The 22,108-nt window shown below is 35.8% G+C and overlaps 1 protein-coding gene across 14 annotated transcripts in view; it reads left to right on the top strand.

Moving 5' to 3' along the window:
* Positions 1–22,108, top strand: part of CPED1 (cadherin like and PC-esterase domain containing 1) — a 252,263-nt gene that overhangs the window by 82,477 nt on the left and 147,678 nt on the right. For all 14 annotated transcript variants that reach the window (XR_012132159.1, XM_073238530.1, XM_073238537.1 and 11 more), the window contains 2 exons: positions 5,493–5,625; positions 6,966–7,134. Coding sequence is in view for 13 of the 14 variants with exons in the window: in XM_073238530.1 (XP_073094631.1) it covers positions 5,493–5,625; positions 6,966–7,134 (302 nt within the window). In the remaining variant the exon portion in view is untranslated. The remainder of the gene's footprint in view (positions 1–5,492; positions 5,626–6,965; positions 7,135–22,108) is intronic.

Here is a 22,108-nt window from a genome sequence, read left to right as displayed (position 1 = left end):
TGCCTGTCCAGATTCACACTAACCCCTTTCCCAGGACACCGTCCTCCACAGGCCTCACAAGTCTCCCCAGTCCCCTGACTTCTGGCAGGAGATCAGTGTTCAGGAGGACAGAACTTTGGGACATTTATTCCCCACCTACTTCCCTGATGAACCCCAGCTTAAAAAGTGTCTGTGCTTCTCTGCTTGTGGCCAGAGCTCATGATCGGTGCCTTCTCCCACAGCCAGGCTTTGTGCCTGGTTCCAGAAGCATCTCCCTCCTGGGCTAGATGTGGTAAAATCTTCCATTCTATCAGGTCTGGGAACTTCACTACCTATGGGTTTTCCTCAACTCCACCTTTGTGTTTGTTAACAGTCCCTTCTTGAATAGTCTCTTGGTTAATAGTCTCTTCAGTTGCCCCTTTGGCCCATCTTTTTTTTCTGGGTCCCTCATTGAGAGTTGTTTCCTGGCTATAATGTCAGTTTGTGCATGTATTAATCTATATTTGCTATGCATGTAAATTCTGAGGATATATTTGCATAGCTTTTATACCTGCAGGCTAAGGACTAAGACTTGTTAATATCCTCCAGCAGAAAGAACAATTAATACATCCACAAATAGTACCATTTGTGGATGTATTAATTGTTCTTTCTGCTGGTATTTGTACTTCTGATCTTAAAACTAACTGTTAATTATTAAGACCTTTCATCTTCACTGGAAGTTTTAAAATAAGAAAATACTGGCCAAGTTTAGCTTCCTAACATGAAATGCAAGACAATATTCAAACATCTGTGAAATATAATTACACTTTCCACTATTACTTTCCCATTAATTATTAGCTCTGGGGGAAAACATTAAATCAAATACAATATAAATTTGGCAGCTAATCTTTGCTATTACAAGTGTTTTCCAGTGGTTAGTCTTTGCCTGTGATGTATATAATTATATGCCCCATAATGGAAGGGAAAAAAATAACCAAATAAAATATTTTTAATACATTGGAATACCATTTTATTCTCTAAAAGTACATTGGCTTAATCCCCCAAAGCTAGTTCCTTGCTAGAACAAACATTTACTGAACCCTTGTTATGTATCAATACTGTGTTCAGTAATGTGGGACATCCTGAAGACTCATGGGAAATGAGTATGCTTAAAGACTCCTTGCCAATGTCACATGCCCACTAAATATTGGTTGGTAAGAATCAAAATGAAACCCTAGGCCTCATGGTTCTGGTTTAATCTTCCTTTTCACAAAACCATGCCACAGTGAGTAGATACTCAGTGCCTGACCAGCCAGGTACTACAAGTCACGAGAAAAGCTATCTTCATGCATCCCTAACAGATTGTTCATTTCTTCTCTAAGTGGTAAAGTTATGGGCTGCAGAAATCTTTAAAATAAGCTAAGAGTAGTCAATAAATAAAAGCACATATTGTTACTGGGAGAGGTCTTTCTCGCCCCTCCTCTGTCATGCAGGGAGAAGGAATAAGAAATGAGAAATCTAGAAAACAGCTTCATCTAGCAAAGTGGAAATACACTCTGAAAGAGAGAGTGGGCAGTCTGAGAGGTCAGGACCAGCCCTGTTTATTTGAATACTTATTGGTTTTATAGGAAAGTGTGAGGAGTGGGTTAACAAGTTCAAATTATATAACTGCTCTGGCTCTGAGCATGCTCTTACTCATAATGCAGACAGAAAAACCCACACGGGGAAATGTTCTAATGGTCATATGAATGGGCCAAGGTCTCTTGGACATGTCTTGATGTCCTTTGTGCAGGCATCAGCTTTGGGGATTTCCTGGCTCCGTTTTAACTTCTTGTTTTAGCCAGAGTGGGTATAAACCCATCTAGAAAGGTTACCAGCTTCCACCTCTCCCTTCCTTTCTGCCACTCATGTCTTACTAACTGCCTACTGTAGCAATGTGATAGTTCATTTCTGTATCTGCTATCTGTTTGGTTCTCATAGTGTGGGGTAAGAAAACCCTAAAGATGCACACTATGCCTTCCATATTTAATGACTTTCTGAAAATATTTAATAAGTATATGTTAATGAATTACAAGGCCATTTAAAAGACTGTATCATAGAGCCTCATCTCCCAAACTCCTTCCAAAAACAGAAACTAGTTTTGGCATTGTCTATAGGATATTGCTAGGCTCCTGGTATGTGTTGGGGGGTCAAGGGAGAGAGGGGATGTAAGATTAAGGAAGTAGATTAGACCGGTCTATTGAGAAAGCCCTTGGTAGATATGCCATGAAAGATATTAGGAACAGTGAGTTCTGACAAATCTTTGACTCTGTTAAATAAGAACCTATGATATTTAAAGTTTCCACAATTATTTATGAATCCTCCATGAAATGTCGCATTTTTAGGTACTAATGGAGCTTATTTTTAATTTTTGACTGTAATCAAGGAAAATAGAATGATTTTAGATGTCAGAGTTTTGGGGGGTTTTTTGGTTTTGTTATTTTAGGATCATTATAACCTCCAAATCTGTAATAATATAACGGCAAGTCTATGTATATGTCACGAAAGGTAACGGTGACTTTAATCAGTATTCAGTTCCATTGTTCAAACACCATTTCAGGGGAATCTGACATGAACTTGGCAATTGCTATATTGGAGTCCTTCAACTATATGTTATGTTATAGTCTCCTCCCCTTGAACTCAACCAAAAAAAGGTGATGTAAAATTGTTTACTCTTCTGACATATTTGCTGACTACTTCCTCAAAACCATCGAGCTATTTATCTTGGTGAAATACTTACTATGTGTAGCTTCTCTTCAAACTGGTACTGTTGCTTCCTGGCAGCCAGGGTAAAAGAGAAATCAGTCAATTATACTGTTTTCATAGTAACAAAACACACTACAAATTAGATCTTCTGGAGACAGAAAGTTTTCCCTTGTAATAAATTCTAAAAAATGTCTATATAATGAAAAATAAAAGAATATTCTTATTGCAAATTTAATCCTAACACATAAAACTAGTGAAAAAAAAGAACACTTATTTTCTTACTACAAATTTAAAGAATTATATAAATACTTCAACTCTTTTTAAGTTGTGATTCCCAAGAAAAGCAATTACCTTAATGACTCTTCATTTGTCACCTCCAGAAACAAGCAATTTGAATATTTCTTTTATTATGATGTATTAGAACATCTTTAATAGGGAAGCCTTACAAATAGGCTATCGTTTTTTTGAGAAAGATCACACTGTGCTAAATAATGAGATATGGGAATGCATTGAACAGCTTGACTTCTGCTGACTTTTACTTAAGAGTGTGAAGTGTTTTAAATTGGACTATATTAGTATTGATGAAACGTGTACAAGGGGGAAAATAATTTAAAGGCTTTGTTCCATTTTGAGGGCTAGATAAATTGTATAATTTAAAAATAAAGCTCTGTGACTTTGGCAGTAAGGAAACAACCACTCTCATATGCTGTTGGAGAGAATGGAAATTGGGGCAATCTTTGTGGAAGGCAATTCAGTATGTCTATCAAATTTATAATGCATTTACTCATTGACCAGGCAGTTACACATATAGATTAGAATCTTCCCCTAGATAAACTTATAAAAGTATACATATGAGAGCATTCATTGCAGTATTTTTGAAATCACAAAAGACAAACATTACAAAAATAATCTCAATACACAAAGTAAAAGAATGGCTAAATTAAATATATATTGATTTAATGGAACACCTTAAGCCGTTAAGAAGTATAAGGTAATTCTGTAGTATATGCTAATATGGAAAGGACTCCAGGAGGTTCGATAGCTATATATATATATATATATAAGCCACACATAAACCATCTTACAGGGGTCTCTCCTTATCCACAGGGCATGTGTTCTAAGGCCTAGAGTGGATGCCTGAAACCCTATATAAACCATGTCTTTTCCTATTCATACATATACCTATGATTAATTTATCAGTCAGGCACAGTAAGAAATTAACAATAATAAAATAGAACAATTATAACAATATATTCTAATAAAAGTTATGTGAATGTGATCTCTCTAACTCTCTCAAAATATATTAGTGTACTCTATTCACCCTTCTCGTGATGTGAGAGTATAAAATGCCTACATAATGAGGTGAAGTGAGGTGAATGATGTAGACATTGCAACATAGCCTTAGGCAACTATTGACCTTCATCATGCTCCAGGACCTTGGTGGACCTCAGGTAACTGAAACTGGAAAGTGAAACTACAGATGAAGGAGGACTACTGTAATGTCTCTTTAGGATCAATAGAAAAACAGTAATACCTACATGTAGGCACACTTCATACTGCACTTAGCAGACACTGCATTTTTTATAAACTGAAGGTCTGTGCCAACCCCACATGGAGCAAAAGTCTGTTTGTGCCACTTTCCAACAGCATTTGCTCACTTCATGGCACTGTGTCACATCTGGTAATTCTCAGGAAATTTCAAACTGTTTCACGATTGTTGTATTTGCTGCAGTGATCTGTGATCAGTGGTTACAACTCGCCAAAAGCTCAAACGATGGTAGCGTTTTTTAACAATAATATATTTTGAAATTAAGATATCTACATTTTTTTAGGCACAGTGCCATCACATACTTAATAGACTCCACTATAGTGTAAACATAACTTTTATGTGCAGTGGGAAACCAAAAAAATCCATTTGATTAGCTTTATTGCAACATTTGCTGTATTGTGGTGGTCTGGAATAAAGCTGCAGTTTCTCCGAGGTATGCCTGTGTGTAGGTTGATGTAGATATACTGATTTCTCTGTCAACTTACGTACTAAAAAGTCATATGGATCTTACCCACTGTGTGCTTTCTAGACTTCAAAAGTGAATATGTAAGCTTTGGCTTTGGTGGGGAGAAGCCCTAAATGGGTGTGGATAGCCAGCTGCTTTTTCTTTTTCATTTGAGAGCTTTCTGTACAATTGATTTTTCTAATTATGTACATACCTATGTTTTTCAAAAAAAAAAATCAAGTGAGCGTTCTTGAGTAAGTCATTAGTTGGTCTTTATTTTTATGTACTTCAAAAGCCCAGTAAATATTATTTTACAAAACAATAAAACACTGTTATTGATGTCACCAAGGTGATGAAGCATGACAGACCCTAGCGTGTGAGGGACCGTACTGTCAGGGTACCAACTCAAGCTATCTATGTGATACTCTCACTGCAAACAAGTCAGCTCCTGCAGCCACCTTCCCTGTACTGAGAGTGCATCTCTGGCCTTGTAGATAGATCCGTTTGGTGGAGGGTAGTTGGAGACATCATCTGGACCTCCCTTTCTGAGCAAGAAAATTTGAAAGGTTACTACAATTATTTTCCTAGTCTGTGGTAAGAGAACATACCACAAAACAAAGACCTCTCTTAACATGCTTTCATACTGAACGGATCTAACTTTGGTTCAGAGTGGGGAGAAAATTTGTTGCCTATTTCCGGTGGACCTTGTAGTTTAACACAGCAGACCCTATTTTGAAAGCAATTCCAAAAGGAAACAGTAGAATGACTGTCTTTTGCTCTTTTGCATCTTTCCAGACTTACGACTTCCAGTGAGCCCATCTGTGTGTCTGGATCAGAGCACGCAATTAAAGCTGAGTACTTCGAGACACCTTTTAAAAACAATGAAGCCGCGTACGTGGAAACCAAGGCAGTGGAGGCAAGAACAGCTGTAAGCTAATCATTTTGAATTGTTATATCCAGCATGCATGTTAGGAGGCAGCAAACAAGAGAAAAGCACTGAGCAGATTTGGCGGTTTTACATGTTTGAATGATTAAGTTCTGTTACATAAATTGTTGGCTATCTTTCATAATAAAGAATGCTATCATGGATTTCTTTGAGACTTGTTCAAACCTTTCCTACCATAGAATAGGCATCTGGGTAAACAGGATTCTTACCCAGGAGGTCACATTAATGGAAATCGAATTTAAAACCTTGACAATGTGAAACTATAAAATTCTAACTTCCATTTTTATACTCGGATGACATTGCCTTAGTCTATGAATATGGCTGAATGATTTTTTTTCCGTGTTATTTTTTTTATGGGCCCCAGGATCTAAGAAAGCAACTGCCAGGTACCAAGTTATTCAAGTTACCTTCACAGAAATGATTTTGTAATATAGACAAATTACAGTGAAAAATTAAGAGATTTTCATTATCGTATCTAAGAAACAAATAATTTGATTCATCTTATTTATAGTTATTAGGTAGTATTTCCAGAGTTAATAGTATTTATTGAAGAACCACATGTGTTTTCTGTTACCAGGCTTCAATATTGAAATAGCATAATAGTCTTTTCACTATTTGAACTTAGCTATGTGAAATGTGGAAACACTGTGCAGGAAAGCAAATAGTTATACATTTTGGTATCATTTATAATTAAAATATAATTCATTATCATTTACAATGAAAATGTATTTCATTTTCATTTCCTCACAAAACAAACTGCCGTTATTTTTCCTTTGCAGACTAAAGTGTTTTCCTAATACTTCCTCCCTTAAATTAACTCTTAATTATTGGTGAGAGTTATTAGGTAGAATCAAACTAGTGGGACAAGTATTTTGGCATATTTTTGGTGACCTGGCCACTATTAAGAAACTTAGTATCTTTTCTTGCAGAGGGAAAGATAGAGCAAAGGGAGGCAGGGCAGAACTGGAAGATTCCAGGTGTTTCACTGCTGTCCTTTTATCACTTTTGTTGCAATTGTACCATATGTGACTAATTTAAATTTTTTAAATCTTCAAACCTTACTTTAGGTACTAGTTTCCTACCTTTCTTTCTTTTAAAGAATGTTTTTGTTAAATCTGCCACAGTGGAGAATTCTTATCAATTTGAACCCTTATCTGTGTAACTGTGTATCTCCCAGTAGTGATGCTAATACGCAGTGAAATTGCTTAAGGAAACCCACCCACTGAAGGCTAGAGGATAGAGGAGTGTACCAAGCTTTGAGGTAATTTACAAATTACACACTCCAAATTATGGAGCATTAACTGTGTTGTTTCATTTTTTAGGAATCAAACGGCCATCCTTGCTCCACATGAAACAATCTTTAGAGCTAAAGATCTATCTGTGATTCTTAAAGCATATGTTTTGGTGACATCCTTCATGCCTTTGCATGCATTCATTCATTCAACTGGCTCGGTTTGGGATCCACCAAAGAAAAAACGCTTCACTGTCAAGGTAAAATTTCCTTTGAAGCTATTTCACACAAAGTACATTGAAGATCAGTGAAGTAAGTTGGGCTGTCTTTCCCTGACCTTTATGAAATCAAATCCCATTGAACAAAAATTGCATCATTTTATTGCTGCAAGCGGAGATTTTCATTTAATAGGTGCAGGTTCAAAAAATGAACTGGAAACAGCTTAAGTCACTGGGGATCACAAATGCTACATCTTTTTTCCCCTCAATTCATCATTCTAGTTCAATTCTTTGACCTATTAGAAAAGTAGTTCTCAGCTGTATTGTGTTTTTCTTGACTTTCCGCTTATTCAAGAAAAATACAGTTGATGCAACAAATGAAAATAAAATTTTACCCTTATACTTTTTGCTTCATTCTTAGGAAACAAAATGCCTATTTCATTACAGCAGTCAATATGGAATTATTTACTGAGTGAAAAACAGAGCTGTCAGGTATACCTAATAGAGTAAGACACAGCAGGAAGAATGATGAGAAACTTTCAGGGAAGAACTTAATAACATCTCCAAAAAGTTTAGGAATGAAAGGTAAACTCAGGTTTACTCAGTTGAAAAAAAAAAGTTCTAGCTAAGACACTTGTGCATCCTTTCAATTTCCATTTTCTCTTATGTGTCCTCTGAACAATTCTTTCTATAAAATTGAAAATTCCTCCAAAGAACAAAGTCTACATGATCCCACTTACATGAGGATCCAAAACAGTCAAACTCACAGAAGCAGAGACCAGTATGGTAGTTACCAGGGGGTGGGGGTGAGGGATGGGATGGGAAGGTGTTGGCCAAAGGGTACAAAGTTTCATTTATGCAAGATGAATTTGTCCTAGAGATCTACTGTGCAGCTTACAGTTAATAATACTAAGACTTGCTAAGGATTTCCTTAGGTTTTAAGGGCAGTTGTCCTATCTCAACTACATCAATACATGTGGTTTTAATTAATCATGAAAAAGTAGAATCTAATTTGGTTTCTTTCATGTTATCTCTAACAAATCTTTAGAGTGGCTGCCTACTATTTCTCTAAATACCTTTAATTATTCCTAAATTTTCCCTGTGAGTTTGAATTATATGAAATTGCTGATATTTGGGCCACTTTTGACCCACAAAAAAAGTTTGCAATTTCATGTGACTCAACCTAATATTTGGAACTCAGGTATAGAGATATAAAAGAATCATCTTTCTCAACGCATGTCACATTCATGCATTCAACAAATATTTATTGAGCACAGACCAAAATCCCCATTCTCGTGGAACTAGCAATTGCAGTCTCGGCAAGACCCCTGCATCTGTGTACTCCATTTTATCCCCATTTCCCACTCAAATTCCCTTTCCCTCAAAATGTCCTCTTATAATGATTGAATGTGTATATTTATGTTTATATTCTAAAATGTGCATTTTTGTCTTGTTATGTGTGTATGCATTTTCAGTGTATTGTACTAGAGATTTTTTCTTCTGATTATTTTATATTCAGCACTATATATTTTTAGGAAGGAACCATCCACATTGCTATTTGTACTTCTTTTGTGATACTTTTCACTGATTTATAGTATTCTGTGATGTGTATTCCATAATAGTTTACCTATCCACTCCTCCAGCAATACACGTATTGATTGTTCCAACATTTGGCTAAACCAAACAGTGCTTCAAATGTACAAAATCCCTCTTTATGAACCTGCATATGATTTTTTGGAGAATATATACCCAGCACTGGCATTGCTGGGTCATAGATAGGGGTTCATTTGATAGAATTAAATAATGCCAGTTCACTTTCCAAACTGCCCATGTAAGATTTTTGCCATTGTTAGTCTTTCCATATCCCTACCATTTGGCCCACATTTGACCTTTTCTAGCTTGTAACAGATGAAAGTGATATCTCACTCTTGAACATAGCTCAGTTTGTCATCTATTTGTTAACTTCATCTATAGTGTCCTTTGTTGATGAAAATTATTCAACTGATTAGTCAAATAACTTTTTCCTTATGGTTCCTGCAGAGGAGATTTACTTCCAGAAATCACTTCTTATCTCTAAGTCACAACGTTGTGCTTCTTCATTTTATTCTATTACTGTTATCATTTTTCCTGGGCATAAAAATATTTAGTTCAACTAGAGTTCACCTTCGATCCATGTACCAATTCTCATGGGCTACAAATGCATCATTTCTCAATAATCCGACATGTGACATAACCTTTATTGTGTAAGTTCCCATATGAATAAGGAACTGTCTCTGAGATCTCTATACTATTCCAGTCGGCCTACTTGTTTGATTATTTTGGCAGTATATGCCTTAGAACACCTGGCAAGGGAGGTTCCTCTTCTCTACTTTTTCAAGATTGAATTAACTATGTTTAGACATTTATTTCCTCATGAACATTTTAAATATCAAATATATTTTTTAAATCCTACTGGAATTTCAATATATAGTTTCATTGAATTTATAGTTTAATTTTTGAAGAATTCACTATTCATAATATTTAAGTTTTTCCATTTATTCAGATCATTTTGTCCTTTAATAGTTTAAATTTTTTCTCCACAGAGATTTTATACGTTCTTGTTTATTTTTAGATTCTTTTGAGTGTTTATTGATACTGTTTTTAAAATTGTTTTATTTAGTTGCTTATTACTAGAATAGAGAAATACTACTTTTGAAATTGAACTTGTATTTGGTAAACTTGTTGCAATAATTTTACCTTTAATACTACTGGTATTTCTAGGTAGATGATCATTTTATCTACAAATAAAGTCCTGTTAATGTCTTCCATTTTAATTCTTGTATATCTTCTTTCCTTCTTTCTTTCTTTTTTCCCTTTACTAAATAATGTTGGCCAGAACCCCCAGTACTATCTTTAAAAGAAGTAATAGTAAGTGTTCTTGAAGGGAACACATCTCAAGTTTCTCCATTAAGTAAGATGCTTGCAGTAGGTTTTTGGTATTTAATCTTTACACTCTCCCAAAGTAATAAAAATAATATAACTGACCACAGTGTATCCATAATTGTCTTAACAACTATTACAGTATGTGGGTAATCTTGTTTCATCTGCTCTATCTCCACTCCCCTTCCCAGACACTAATTTCTTCTGAAATAAATGCCAGACATTGTATGATTTCATTTATAAACTTTTTTGGAGAGAAATCTAAGAGGCATGGGTTTATAAACTTAACTAAATCAAAGAAGTTCCCTTTTAATTTTAATTTGCTGGGAGTCTTCATCATAAAAAGATTGTGAACTTCACAGATGCTTTTTCTTTATTGATTAATGTAATTATATATGATTTTTTTTTACCACTTCAGGTTTATTTTTGTGATTCATTACATTACTAGGTTTACTTTTAATAAAACCTCCTTGCATGACTGAGATGAAACATAACTGATTATTTGGGGCTATTTTTCAGATCTTTATTGGATTTGTTTAGTTACGATTTTTATGTCTATGTTCATAAATGATATAGACCAATAATTATATTTTCTTATATTTCCTTTATCTGGTTTTTATAGTTGAGATTATAGTAGCTTCATAAAATAGAGCTGGATAAATTTCACTCTTTTTCAGTTTTATATAAGATAGGAATTAACTGGCCCTCAAGAATTTGGTACAAGTCTCTCAAGAAAATAGATTTGGAAGGTTTTGAAATACTATTGACACTTCAGTTTGTTCAGAGCATTTTGGTTGATTCTAAGTTCTCAATTTCTTCTTGTACAATTTGGCATTTTGTATTTTTTTTTAGAAATTTATCAGTTTCATCTACATTTTCAAATTCTTTCAAATCAGTGTATAGCTGATTATAATGCTTTGATTTTTATACCTGTTGTATCCATAACTATTTCATTTTTTCATTTTATAATTTGTATATATATATATATATATTCTATTTATATCTTGATTAGAATTGCCAGAGGTCTGTATAGTTGGTTAATCTCTTTAAAGTAGTTTTTACTTTGTTAATCTTTCCCTTTATTTTGGAGATGTTCCCAATTTTGCAAATTTCTCCTCTTATTTTTGTCATTTCCTGGCTTCTAGTGTTTTGTTTGATTGCTCTCTTGTTCTTCTTTCTAGCATCTTCATTCTAATGCTTGCCTCCTTTATACTTAATATTTTTTGTTTCCTAGCAAAAGTGGCTAATGCTATAATACCTTCCATATACTCCTTTAGTCATATCCCATAATTTTCAACTATTTTGTTCTAAGTATTTCTTAATAATCTTTATGATCGCCTTATTTAATCAAGATATTTAATAATATATATTATTTTGTTTCTAAAGATAGGATTATTTTCAAGCTATCCTTTTGTTATGAATATCTAATTTATTGCATTATTATCAGAGAATATATTCTGTATGCTACTGCTATCTTGGAATTTCTTGAGTCTTCCTTTTATTGACTAACATTTATATTGAAAGAGTATCTTCCATAGGTGCTTTAAAAGAAAAACTGCATGTGGGTGTAGAATTCTATATATACTTAAAGATTCAAACTTATTAATTGTGTTTTACAGATACTTGGCTCTTTTTTTTTTTTGCTTAATCTAGCAGCTGCTAAATAGAATGTATTAAAATCTCCAAATTCTCCAAATGCCTTTTTCTCCCTGCCATTCTGTTGGTTGAATATTTTGAAGCTACTTTGTTAGTTACCTATTTATTTATGATGGCTGTATGTTCTTTTTCCATAGTTCTTTTAGCCAGTATATAATATCTTTCCTTCATCTTAGGATACTATTGTGTTCATTTTATTTTCTTAGACATTAAGATTGCTATGAACTTTCTTTTGGTTTGTATTTTTATTTTCCTATCTATTTATAGGAAAATATGTATATTTATATATTTTTAACACTCTCTACATGTCTTTGTAGTAAATTACTTTTTTGTAGGCAGTATTGATTTGGAATTGTTTTGATGCAATCTGACAATCTCCGTCTTTTAGTTTATGATTTTTTAACTGAGTTGCACGGATTGTGATTGTGTTAGGACTTATTTATTTTTGATATTCATCTTTTGTTTCTTCTTAAATATCTTTCCTGTTTCTCCCTGTAAAGCTCAACTTTTCTTCGGTAACTTTTAAAGTAGTACGTTCTAAATATATATGATACAGAGTAGGAACCCTTCACTTTAAGACATACACTCACATTTGTCTCCTTTAATTTCTTAAACTTTTCAATATCTCTGTGCTCCTGGTCTGCCCATCAAGACAATTATCCTTTGCTTGCTGTATCACTTCCCCAATTCTGTCATCAGAACATAGATTTTTAGTTCTGGTTGAATAGTCATATTTTTTTTCCTTTTATGGTCTTTTTTTCCCTCAAAACAAAAACTAAAACAATAAACTTTATCAAGGAATCTTTCACCTTTAGTTCCCCTATTTATAACATTCTACTGGATTTGTTCCTTGTCTTATATGAATGTTTCCAATTTGGGCCTGAAGTCTTTACTCTAATTATGGAAAATATGTTTTCATTATTTCTTGAAATATTTTTGCTCCCTCTTTTTTCTTTCTTTCTCCTGTTATCCAGATTTTGATCCCTTGTTTCATTTGCCAATTCCCACAGTTTTACTTACATCTATTGACTTCTTACTGTATTTCCTCTTGGTACTTTTTAATGATCCCTTTTTCACATTTCATTTTTCTACTGTCTTCCATTATGTTCATGAATATATTAATCATGCTTATTTAAAATTCCTAGTCCATTAGTTTTAGAAGTCCAGCACAGTATCCATTGCACCACAGTGCCCCTAGTCCATTAGTTTGAATAACATGATATATGTTACTGCGTTACTTTTGAGAAGCTGTTTTTTCATGTGTCCCCTATTTTGTCCTTTGAACCTAAGCTCTCCTGCAGATGCACCATTTATTCCAGCTGGTGTAGTATTTGGGGAAGGTCAGTCCTACAAGGGAAGCCAAGAAGAGTGGAAAGGATGAGTTCCAGGTCCCATAAACCACTTTTGGTCACCTCCCTCTGCTGCCACTATAGCAGGAGATTTCTCTGGTCAGAATTTCACCCCCAAAACTCTTAGGAAGAAAAGCCCTAGGAGTTGGCACTTATGTCCATTGAATTCCATTAAATTTGGAATCAGAGAGAGAGTGGGGTACAGGAGTGAACACCAAATGGGACAGAATCTCACACATCTCCTCAACTCCTCCCCTGAGCAGGACAATAGCCCCAGGAACTGACAACTGGAATCCTGGGGTAGACTTCACATCCTCAGCAGGGAAGGAGCAGGCAGTGATTGTCCTAGGGGGTCACAGAGGAGAGTTAGGAGGAAAACAAAAATATTTTTCTTCAGCCTATCCTCTCAAAGAAGTCTTTGGTAACCTCCCACCCCAAACTCCAGCCATCCCTGTCCGAAGCCACTGGTCAGACCAGTGCAAAACAACTTTCAGAATCCCTTTCACACAGGGTTTCATTGTTTGTTCTTATGTTAAATTCATGCCTGGATCTCATTTCATCTACACGAGCTCCTTATCTTGACAGGAAACTGAAGCTCCTAGATATTCCAAGTAATTTTGTAAAGTTTTTTTTCTTTATTGAAGCCCCACTTCCCCGACCCCAGTAGAAATGATACACTTTTTTTGTGATCGTTTTTGTATTTCCTAAGATAAGTCATAAGAAAAGAAAGCTCTTTGTGATTTGCTTCTCTTTAGATTTCTATGCTGTATTCACCATTTTGTTTCTTACTCGTATGTTTGTCGCGTCTGTGGGGCAGATGTAAGCTGCGGCTGGAGTGCAGGAAGCATGCAGTTCTTGCCATATTTGTCCTCACCACGGGGTGTGTCTTGTCAAGATCTTGCCTGATTATTCTGGGCAATACCATTATCTACTCTTAAAGGGAGGTAGTGCAGCTTCCTGGGTTAATGTGCCAGAGAGAGATTATTTCCTTATGAGGTCAGAGTTAAATTTGATGCTACAGATAGATTTGAGAAAACAAGGGAATATTTATTTACCCTTCAAGTGCAGAACTTATTGCTTCAGCTGAAACAAATAGATTATACTTATCTGTTAAAGCACTTGACCATCCTCCAAAATACTGCTTCCTCCTGGTATTTTTAGATGTAAAAAAATACACACAAACAGTTCTCAATGCTAATGTGGAAAGAAGGATAAAATCAAAACCCACTTTAAAGACTAACCATGTGACATCAAAGTTTTATTAAACGCTGTTCTTAAATTTCTTAAAACGTTAATATGTGTGTGTGTGTCTGTGAGTCCTGAATTCAAAGGCTAAATTACTTAGTTAAATCAGTAATGATTTATGCACTGTGCAGTGAGGCAAGCCCACTAAACTGGTTATCAGTGGCCATTTATATAATATTCTGGCAGCTAAAGGAGGTATGAATGTAATAACAGATATAAATATGAGCTCATTTATTTCCAATTAGGCCTGCTGCTGAGATACTATATCTGCTAAAGCTTTGGAAAGAGTGGAAAAATATCAAGAAATGCAAATTTGAGAAATAATGAAAAGTAGAAGCTTTGTAAACTTAACTTTTTCTAAAATTCCCTTATATACCATGCAGATAATTTAAGTTTAAGCATTAGATATTTCCAAAGGAAAGACAAATTTAAAAGGGGAAGGAAGTTGGAAAAAGGGAAAGAAAATTAATAGCAAAAGCAACATTCACTTTACTATTTAATCTGATTTTAGGACAACCATTTTTGCTGCTGTAAAAGCAATGTCATTTTCTTGGTGAATATAATCCACTTTTAAGCGACAGTTTAGTAAAAATTTCTTCCCCTAAAAAGCTCTCAATTCAATTATGAAACACTCTGGTTATATCTCTGACTTAAAGAATAGAACTCTTCCACAACCATTCTAACTATAACTTTTGATCAAGTGCATCCATGGTTGTCTTCATACACAGATCATATAGATAGCTGCAAGAAATGTCATAAATTTAAGTTTGGTTCTTAGAGTAAAAGTGTCAAGTTATCCCTTCATTGTAAAACTATCCAGCAGAGAGGAAACTCTCATATCTGTAACTTTTTTATGATGTCTAGAGATTCTTATAACTATGACCATAGCAGACTGCTCCGAGTGAAATGGATTGCTGGGATGATTTGTGACTTCTGGCAGGAAGACCTGTCAAAAGCCTTATTTTGTCTAGTTGAGACATTACTTAAGTCAATTCATTGATCAGCTACCCCTCGTTTAAAGATGTTCATTTCCTGATATCCAGTATTCAAAAATGTTGTTAAGACGATTCGCTGAATGTAATCAGCTCTCGATAAATGTGTCTTTGATTGAATTCAATCAAAGATCACTTAAAAATCATTTCTTTTGGACAAAGTAAAATTGTATTTGTAGATGATATGCTCTTTTTTAGTGAAGTATAATTGACATACAATATCCTATTACACTCAGGTATACAACATAGTGATTCTATATTTTTATACATTATGAAATGATCCCCAGGATAAGCTGAGTTACATTGTCATTTACAAATTTTTAACTGTGGAAGAAATTGCCCCAGTCTATTTAATCCCTCACCTCTAGTTCAGTCCCTGTATTTTGTGATGATCTTCCAGTGGCTTAGTAAATGCAGTAGACAGGTGTCATAAACTGAATTTTTGAACAGGGCCACTTTGAAAGGGGAAAACATGAGACATTGCAGATTTTTCTCCAGTCAGTGTCTGTGAGAATCATCTCCAGTAGAAACCTAAGTTAAAGCAAGCTCCTGCCCAGTGTGTGGCTCTAAATCACCTGCTTTCTACCACCACTGCATTGGCCTTTGGGGGACCATTCTTCCATTTCCAGGGCCTGCAGTTCCCTTTCACATCCTTGCGATTAGCAGATGTGCACGCAGGAGAGAATGAACCTTGGCAAAGAGGGGCATATTATTATTTGCAAGGACCCCTTTTAAAGAATGCATATATCTCTTATTCAGGTTTGGAAACATGACACAGTGGCGAGGATGAAGTTAGCTGCGTTTGTCGTCCATATTTATGCAGTGCCTTTCGTAATGTTGGGTGAGATAGCTCATATATTCCTAGGGTAAAAATGAATAATGTCTTTGCAAGTAGGAATAAAGATACAGTATGGTTTTTCAACCTTAGGAAGTATTCTTTTCCTGATCATCATTTTTACATCCAAAACGGCAGACAGTGGCACTGACCTCGTGAAAGACTTTCACTGAGCATCTGGCCCTTCTCAGGTCTGAGAGATTTATGTCAGCTGCAGAAAGAATGTGAATAAAAGCCTGCTCCTGGGAGTTGGTAAAATGAGTTGATATATTACTTAATCTACTCTTGCTTGGATTAAATTTAAAAATTGTACCCAGTGTTCATTTTCAAGTATGATTTCATATAAATAGAAAATATAGATAACCAGCATAAAGTTAAATAAATAAACATTGTGACTAAAGCTGACACAATAAAAACTAAAATAATAATTGCAAAATAACACTTATGTAATCAGGCAACAATGGTGTTAAAAGTTATTTCAGATATGGTATGTATTTGCTCTAGAAAAAGAATGATTGTTTTGCAACTGCACAAGATTTCAAAGAGCTGTCGATGGCAACTTTGTCTCTTGTTTTGAAAAGTTTCATTCAGACTCAGAGACTCCAAGAAGGGACTAGTGGTGACCAAATGGGAGGGGCAGAGGAGGGTGGGTGGGAGGCAGGGAGAAGGGGATTCAGGGATAGTATGATTGGCACACATGGTGTAGGGGGGGATCAAGGGGAAGATAGTGTAGCACAAAGAAGGCAAATAGTGACTCTGTGGCATCTTACTACACTGATGGGCAGTGACTGCAATGGGGTATGGAGGGGACAGGATAACAGGGGTGAATGTAGTAACCACATTGTTTTTTCATGTGAAACCTTCATAAGAGTGTTTATCAATAATACCTTAATAAAATAAATAAATAAAATTTAAAAAAAGAAAAATTTCATTCAGTCCCAACTTTGTTCCATAAAAGGCTTGTCAGGTAGTTTTGTGCATTCATTCATTCTTAATACTGCAACCAGATTATTAGCCTAATAGATAGAAATTTATTCATTAATCATGGTCATGTTTATTTGATAAAAAATGGTCATTCAAACATATGGCAGGCACTTTAAAAAAATGTTCATTTTTATCCAAGGTACCTTTACTGACTGTAACATATAAAAAACTTTCACTTGGGGAAAATGTGATTTAAGAAGAGGTTCTGCAGCAAAAGATAAATATGGTTAATTTCCCTATAACATCTTTGTTAATTGAAATATACCTCTTCTGAAACTAATGTAGTGAACCAATAAAAATATGCAAGTATAATTAACTGATGTGTATACATTGCATATATTATATGTGTATAAACATTATATAAAGTGTGTTACAGTGACACTAAAAGGTAAAACAACAATCATGAATAAATTCATTAATTATTATTTCCTTTAATACTAGAAAACGTATAGGCAAGTATTAATTATATATCTGGGAAAATGGAGGTTAGCTAATATTCGGGGATTTCAGTGTGAAATCAGGAGAGGTAAGTGAATTTCTTCAGATTGCTTGAAAATGAAAATGGGGAATGCTTTGAGGGTATTTTGGATGTTGGGAAAAGAAGACTAATATAAGCACAATGTTTCAAATACTTAAAGCATCTACAGGGAACGGCACCATCTTAAGTTTTTAGTTTCTCATAGTTTCTTCCATGCATGAGCTAGGTAAGCCTGAAAGACGTTCAGAGAGCAGCTGTAATCCTTTCCTTCACTCCTCTCCATACAATAAAGAGTTAAGATGGAGCTTTGGGTAATGGACCCTTGAACTAAGGCAAAACTCCCTGCAAGCTTCCTGAATTTTTCTCCTTCTGTGCAGGCATCTAGAGATCTACTGAATTTAATTTTATAAATCTTGATTCCTGGACTTCAACGAGACTCACCTGAGTTTTCCATTCTGTGATAATAGTAAATATATTCTGAGGACTGGAAAATATGTTGGGAGAAAAACAGATAAAGTCAGCAAAGAATCAAGAGAGAAAAACAAAGAAAAATTTACTTGCCTACATATATTTAGAATCCTTGAAAGAAGAGGTTATGCTTATTTTTTATTTAAAAAAGAATCAAACGTTTGGTGCCTGACATAAAACCTAGTAGTGCCCGATAGATAGAGGGGGAGAGAATGACTTGGAACGGACACTCCACTCATCAAAATGCAGAAAAGCATAATTAGTAATAAAAATAACCCATATACAAAGTGGCATGTGAATACAAAGTAATAATAGTGAAGACCATGGTAGTGTCTCCAAAAATTAATTATCTTAACGCTTAAGTTTATAATAAAATAGGTACTGAGTGGAGAAGACAGATAGTTATGTTTTTACTTTAGGTGTAGAAACAAAATAATTTTCCACCAGTATATTTTGAAGCCTATTACATGTTTCTCATTTGAAACATTTCTATTAACAATTTCCTTTATTCCTTGAGATATATCTCAAAGGCTCTGACAAATTCTAAATGTAAAGTATCCCCAGGTGGGCCAACTAGATAAAACAATTATTTCTGCCAAAAGAAGACAGACTTTGCTCCCGTCAGGAGAAAAATCTGATGTGCATTTGTCTTATATGATTTATTCATTGTAAGTTCAAAATGAAATACAGCCTTTTCCCTTCCATATATTAAAATACGGTTTTAAGTTTGAGAGGAACAGCAATCTTTTGTCACAGAAGCAGCCTACGTAGTTATAAGATCAAGCAAAACAAAATACTGTATTGCCCCCACGTGGTCTTTTTAGGTATTGCACTAATAGCCTGAGCTGTCCAACGGAGAAAGGAAAAAAGGCAAAATGCTTAGACAGCAAAGCTTTGACCTTTTTCTTTCATTGAATTTTACATACATTCATTTTTAAAATGTTATTTGATAATCCATGAATGTGGCAGGAAGGCTATATTGCTAAGCAGAGATTCTGAATTCTAAATCTTCAGTGCAATTTAAATTGCCTACACCACAAAACTGGAATGCTTTCAGCATTTGTCAGTCATTGGACATTGTGTTTCTATTTAAGATGATTTTGAAATGCACAGGGTTTGTAAAGAATACTGTAAGGTTAACACTAGCATTTTAGATTTAACATTTAGGAATGCATTACTTTTATCATTCTCGCTTGTGTGTACTTCCATTTGATTTCAGCCTGAACTTCAAATTGGTTGCTAAGTCGAATTCCTGTGAATTATGTAAAGGATCTAATAATGTGATATGGAACTGAACATTTGTCTTTAATTTATGTGTGCTAGGGCAGACAAAATGGATTCTTCCTCAGGATTCTGTGCACATACATGGTGCTGCATTCTCCATCTACAGCAATTGATTTCATGGCATTTGTTAGTTGTATCTCTCTAGAGCATATAAGCAGTCATTCTGTCTTCTTCCTTTACTGTACAAAGCATTCCCAAAACCATTGCTCCATCCTCTTTGTCTCATAACAGCCCATCCCCGTACCTCCACTGCCATACTTATGAAGCCAGTTCTTAGAAGCTCTATGAAGCAGGTCTTTAAAATTTGGAGAAAGGGACGGCAAACAGGAGAGGAAATCCCAGGTATCTCTGTGTGTACATATATATATCCCTGTACCCATATGCTGTGTGGCTCCCCCCAAACCAGCTTCCGTATGCCTGGTGTTTACTCCTCTAGAATCAAATAGTTCCAGGTAACACAGCCCCCTCTACCTGTTTAAAAAAGCCCCTTACTGAAATGACTTCTACCAGAACTTTTATTCCAGATGTATATGAAAGGTAGGAGAATTTTCCCATGTGCCTGATCACCCAAATCATCTACATAACAAGTACAATTTCAGGTCACAGAGAATAAAATGATTACTCTAAACTTAGAAGTCACAAAAGAAAAACATTATGCTAAGAAAATATATTACATTTTCATGCTTTCAAGGAGTTATTGTTAAAGTGAAAGAAATGTGATTTAAAGATATGAATAGGGCGGTGCTGACATCCTTTCAGTCTGAATGATAAGCAAACATCCAACTACACTTTTACTCTAAAGGAGAGAGAAATAAATCACTAGCAGTGGATGTATAGTGCTGGACCTACAAAAGTAAGAAGAAAAATGCCAAAGCATGACCTGCATGTGCCTAGGGGTGGAGGTGCAATAGAAAAGTCCTTGTACCCCACTTTATCTATAAAATAGGAATGATTGTCTGCAAGCTAAATCGAGTATTTTCATTCTTTCTGCAAACATTTACTGAACTTCCCATATTCTGGACATTGTGTTAGGTTCTAGTGATACAGTAATAAACAAGACATAGTCCCCACTTTTGTGGAGTTTATCCTTTTATTGAATGGTAGGTGAAGTATAGGTAAAGAATATCTATATCAATACCTGTATCTATCCATCTAAACAAATACAGATAATTAGATTTTTAATGTAGCTAAGAAGGAAGTGAATAAGGATGATGTGTACAAAGCCATTTTATGAGAGGTGGAAAGAGCTCCCTGACTAGGCTACATTTGAGCTATAATTCATGGAGAGACCGAGTGCCACGGAAGAGCTAGTGCTGAAACATTCCCAGCAAATGGAGAATTCCAGTGTCTTGAGGTGGGCGGGTCCTTGCACATTCACAGAACAGCCTGAAAGTGCTGTGTGGAACCAAAGGAGAGTGGTGGGGAGGGAGTAGGAGAGAAAGGCAGAAGTGGCGTCACCCAGGACTTACAGGCCAAGTAAGGAATTTGCATTTTTTTTCCTGTGGGCAAAGAAACACCACTGAAAGATAGTGAACAGGGGAGTACCATAATTTGATTTTCCTTTTCAAGTCCACTCTGCTGCTGTGTCTAGAGCAAATTGAAGAGGATTGTGAGTTGAGGCAAAGAAATCCATTGCAAGGCTATTGAGATGTCCAGGTGAGGAGGCTGGCGGCTCGGACTGGTAGGGAGATGATGGTCTAAACAAGGAGAGAAATGGATGACCTTGGGAGGTGGAAATCATTGGTGATGAGCTGAGAAAGAGGATAGACCGAGACAGCTCAAAGATGGTTCTTCAGCCCTTATCTGGGTGGTGGTGCCATTTCCTGAGGTGGGTCAAATGAAAGGGAGTGGACAGAGAAATGTGAAATGAGGAAGAGGAGAGGGGGATGGGCCCCTGAACTCCCTGCAGCTGAACCCCGTTGGGGCTTCACAGCCACTTGTTTGGCTCCAGGCCTCCTGTGCTCTCTGCCCTGCTCGAGGCAATACACAGAAAAGTCCCTGCCTTAGGGGTTTAGTGCTCCTTTCCCCATTCACTTTTCCTCCCTGCCTTTCTCCACTCCATCCCCCTCTCCCTTCTGCCACTTCCAGCAGAAGTCTCCTATCACTTCTAGAACAAGAGAAGAATAACTAGTCACTCTCACTAACAGATGCAGTCTCCATTTCAAAAGGAGAAGAAATGAAGACAGTTTGAACAAACAAAAAGGCAAATTGAATTAGGTAGCTTCTGCAAAACAAGCCACCCACCAATTTAGTGAATTGGAACAACAAATACTTATTATTTCTCATGATTCTGTGGGTAGGCTGGGCAGGCACTGCTGATTTCTGTGGCTCAGCTGAGGCTAAATGGTCTAGCCTGGCATAACTCAAATGTTTGGCTCTTGTCTGGCTGTCAGCTGTGATCATGGGGATGACTCAGCCTGTGCATCATCCTGCAGGCTACGTTCTGTTCTTTTATATGGTGGCGGCGTCAAGGTTCCCAAGAGCAGCAAGTGAGCATGCCCCAAAGTCCAAGTTCTTTTCAAGCTTTTGTTTGTATAGTGGGCTGAACGATTGCTCCTTAAAAGATATGTCCATATCCTAATCACCAGAACCTGTGAATGTGACCTTATTAGGAAAAAGTGTCTTGGGAGATGTAATTAAAGATCTCAAATTGCAGTCATCCTGGATTATCCAAGTGGGCCCTAAGTCCAGTGACACATGCCCTTATAAGAGAAGGGAAAAGGGAGATTTGGCACACAGCCCCCAGAAGCTGGAAGGGGCAAGGACTGGATTGTCCCCTAGAGCCCTAGGAGGGAGTGTGACCCTG

The sequence above is a fragment of the Manis javanica genome, chromosome 6 (assembly GCF_040802235.1).
Source record: "Manis javanica isolate MJ-LG chromosome 6, MJ_LKY, whole genome shotgun sequence".
Classification (NCBI taxonomy): domain Eukaryota; kingdom Metazoa; phylum Chordata; class Mammalia; order Pholidota; family Manidae; genus Manis; species Manis javanica.
Note: the sequence above shows the minus strand (reverse complement) of the source record. Positions and strands in the feature narration are given on the sequence as shown.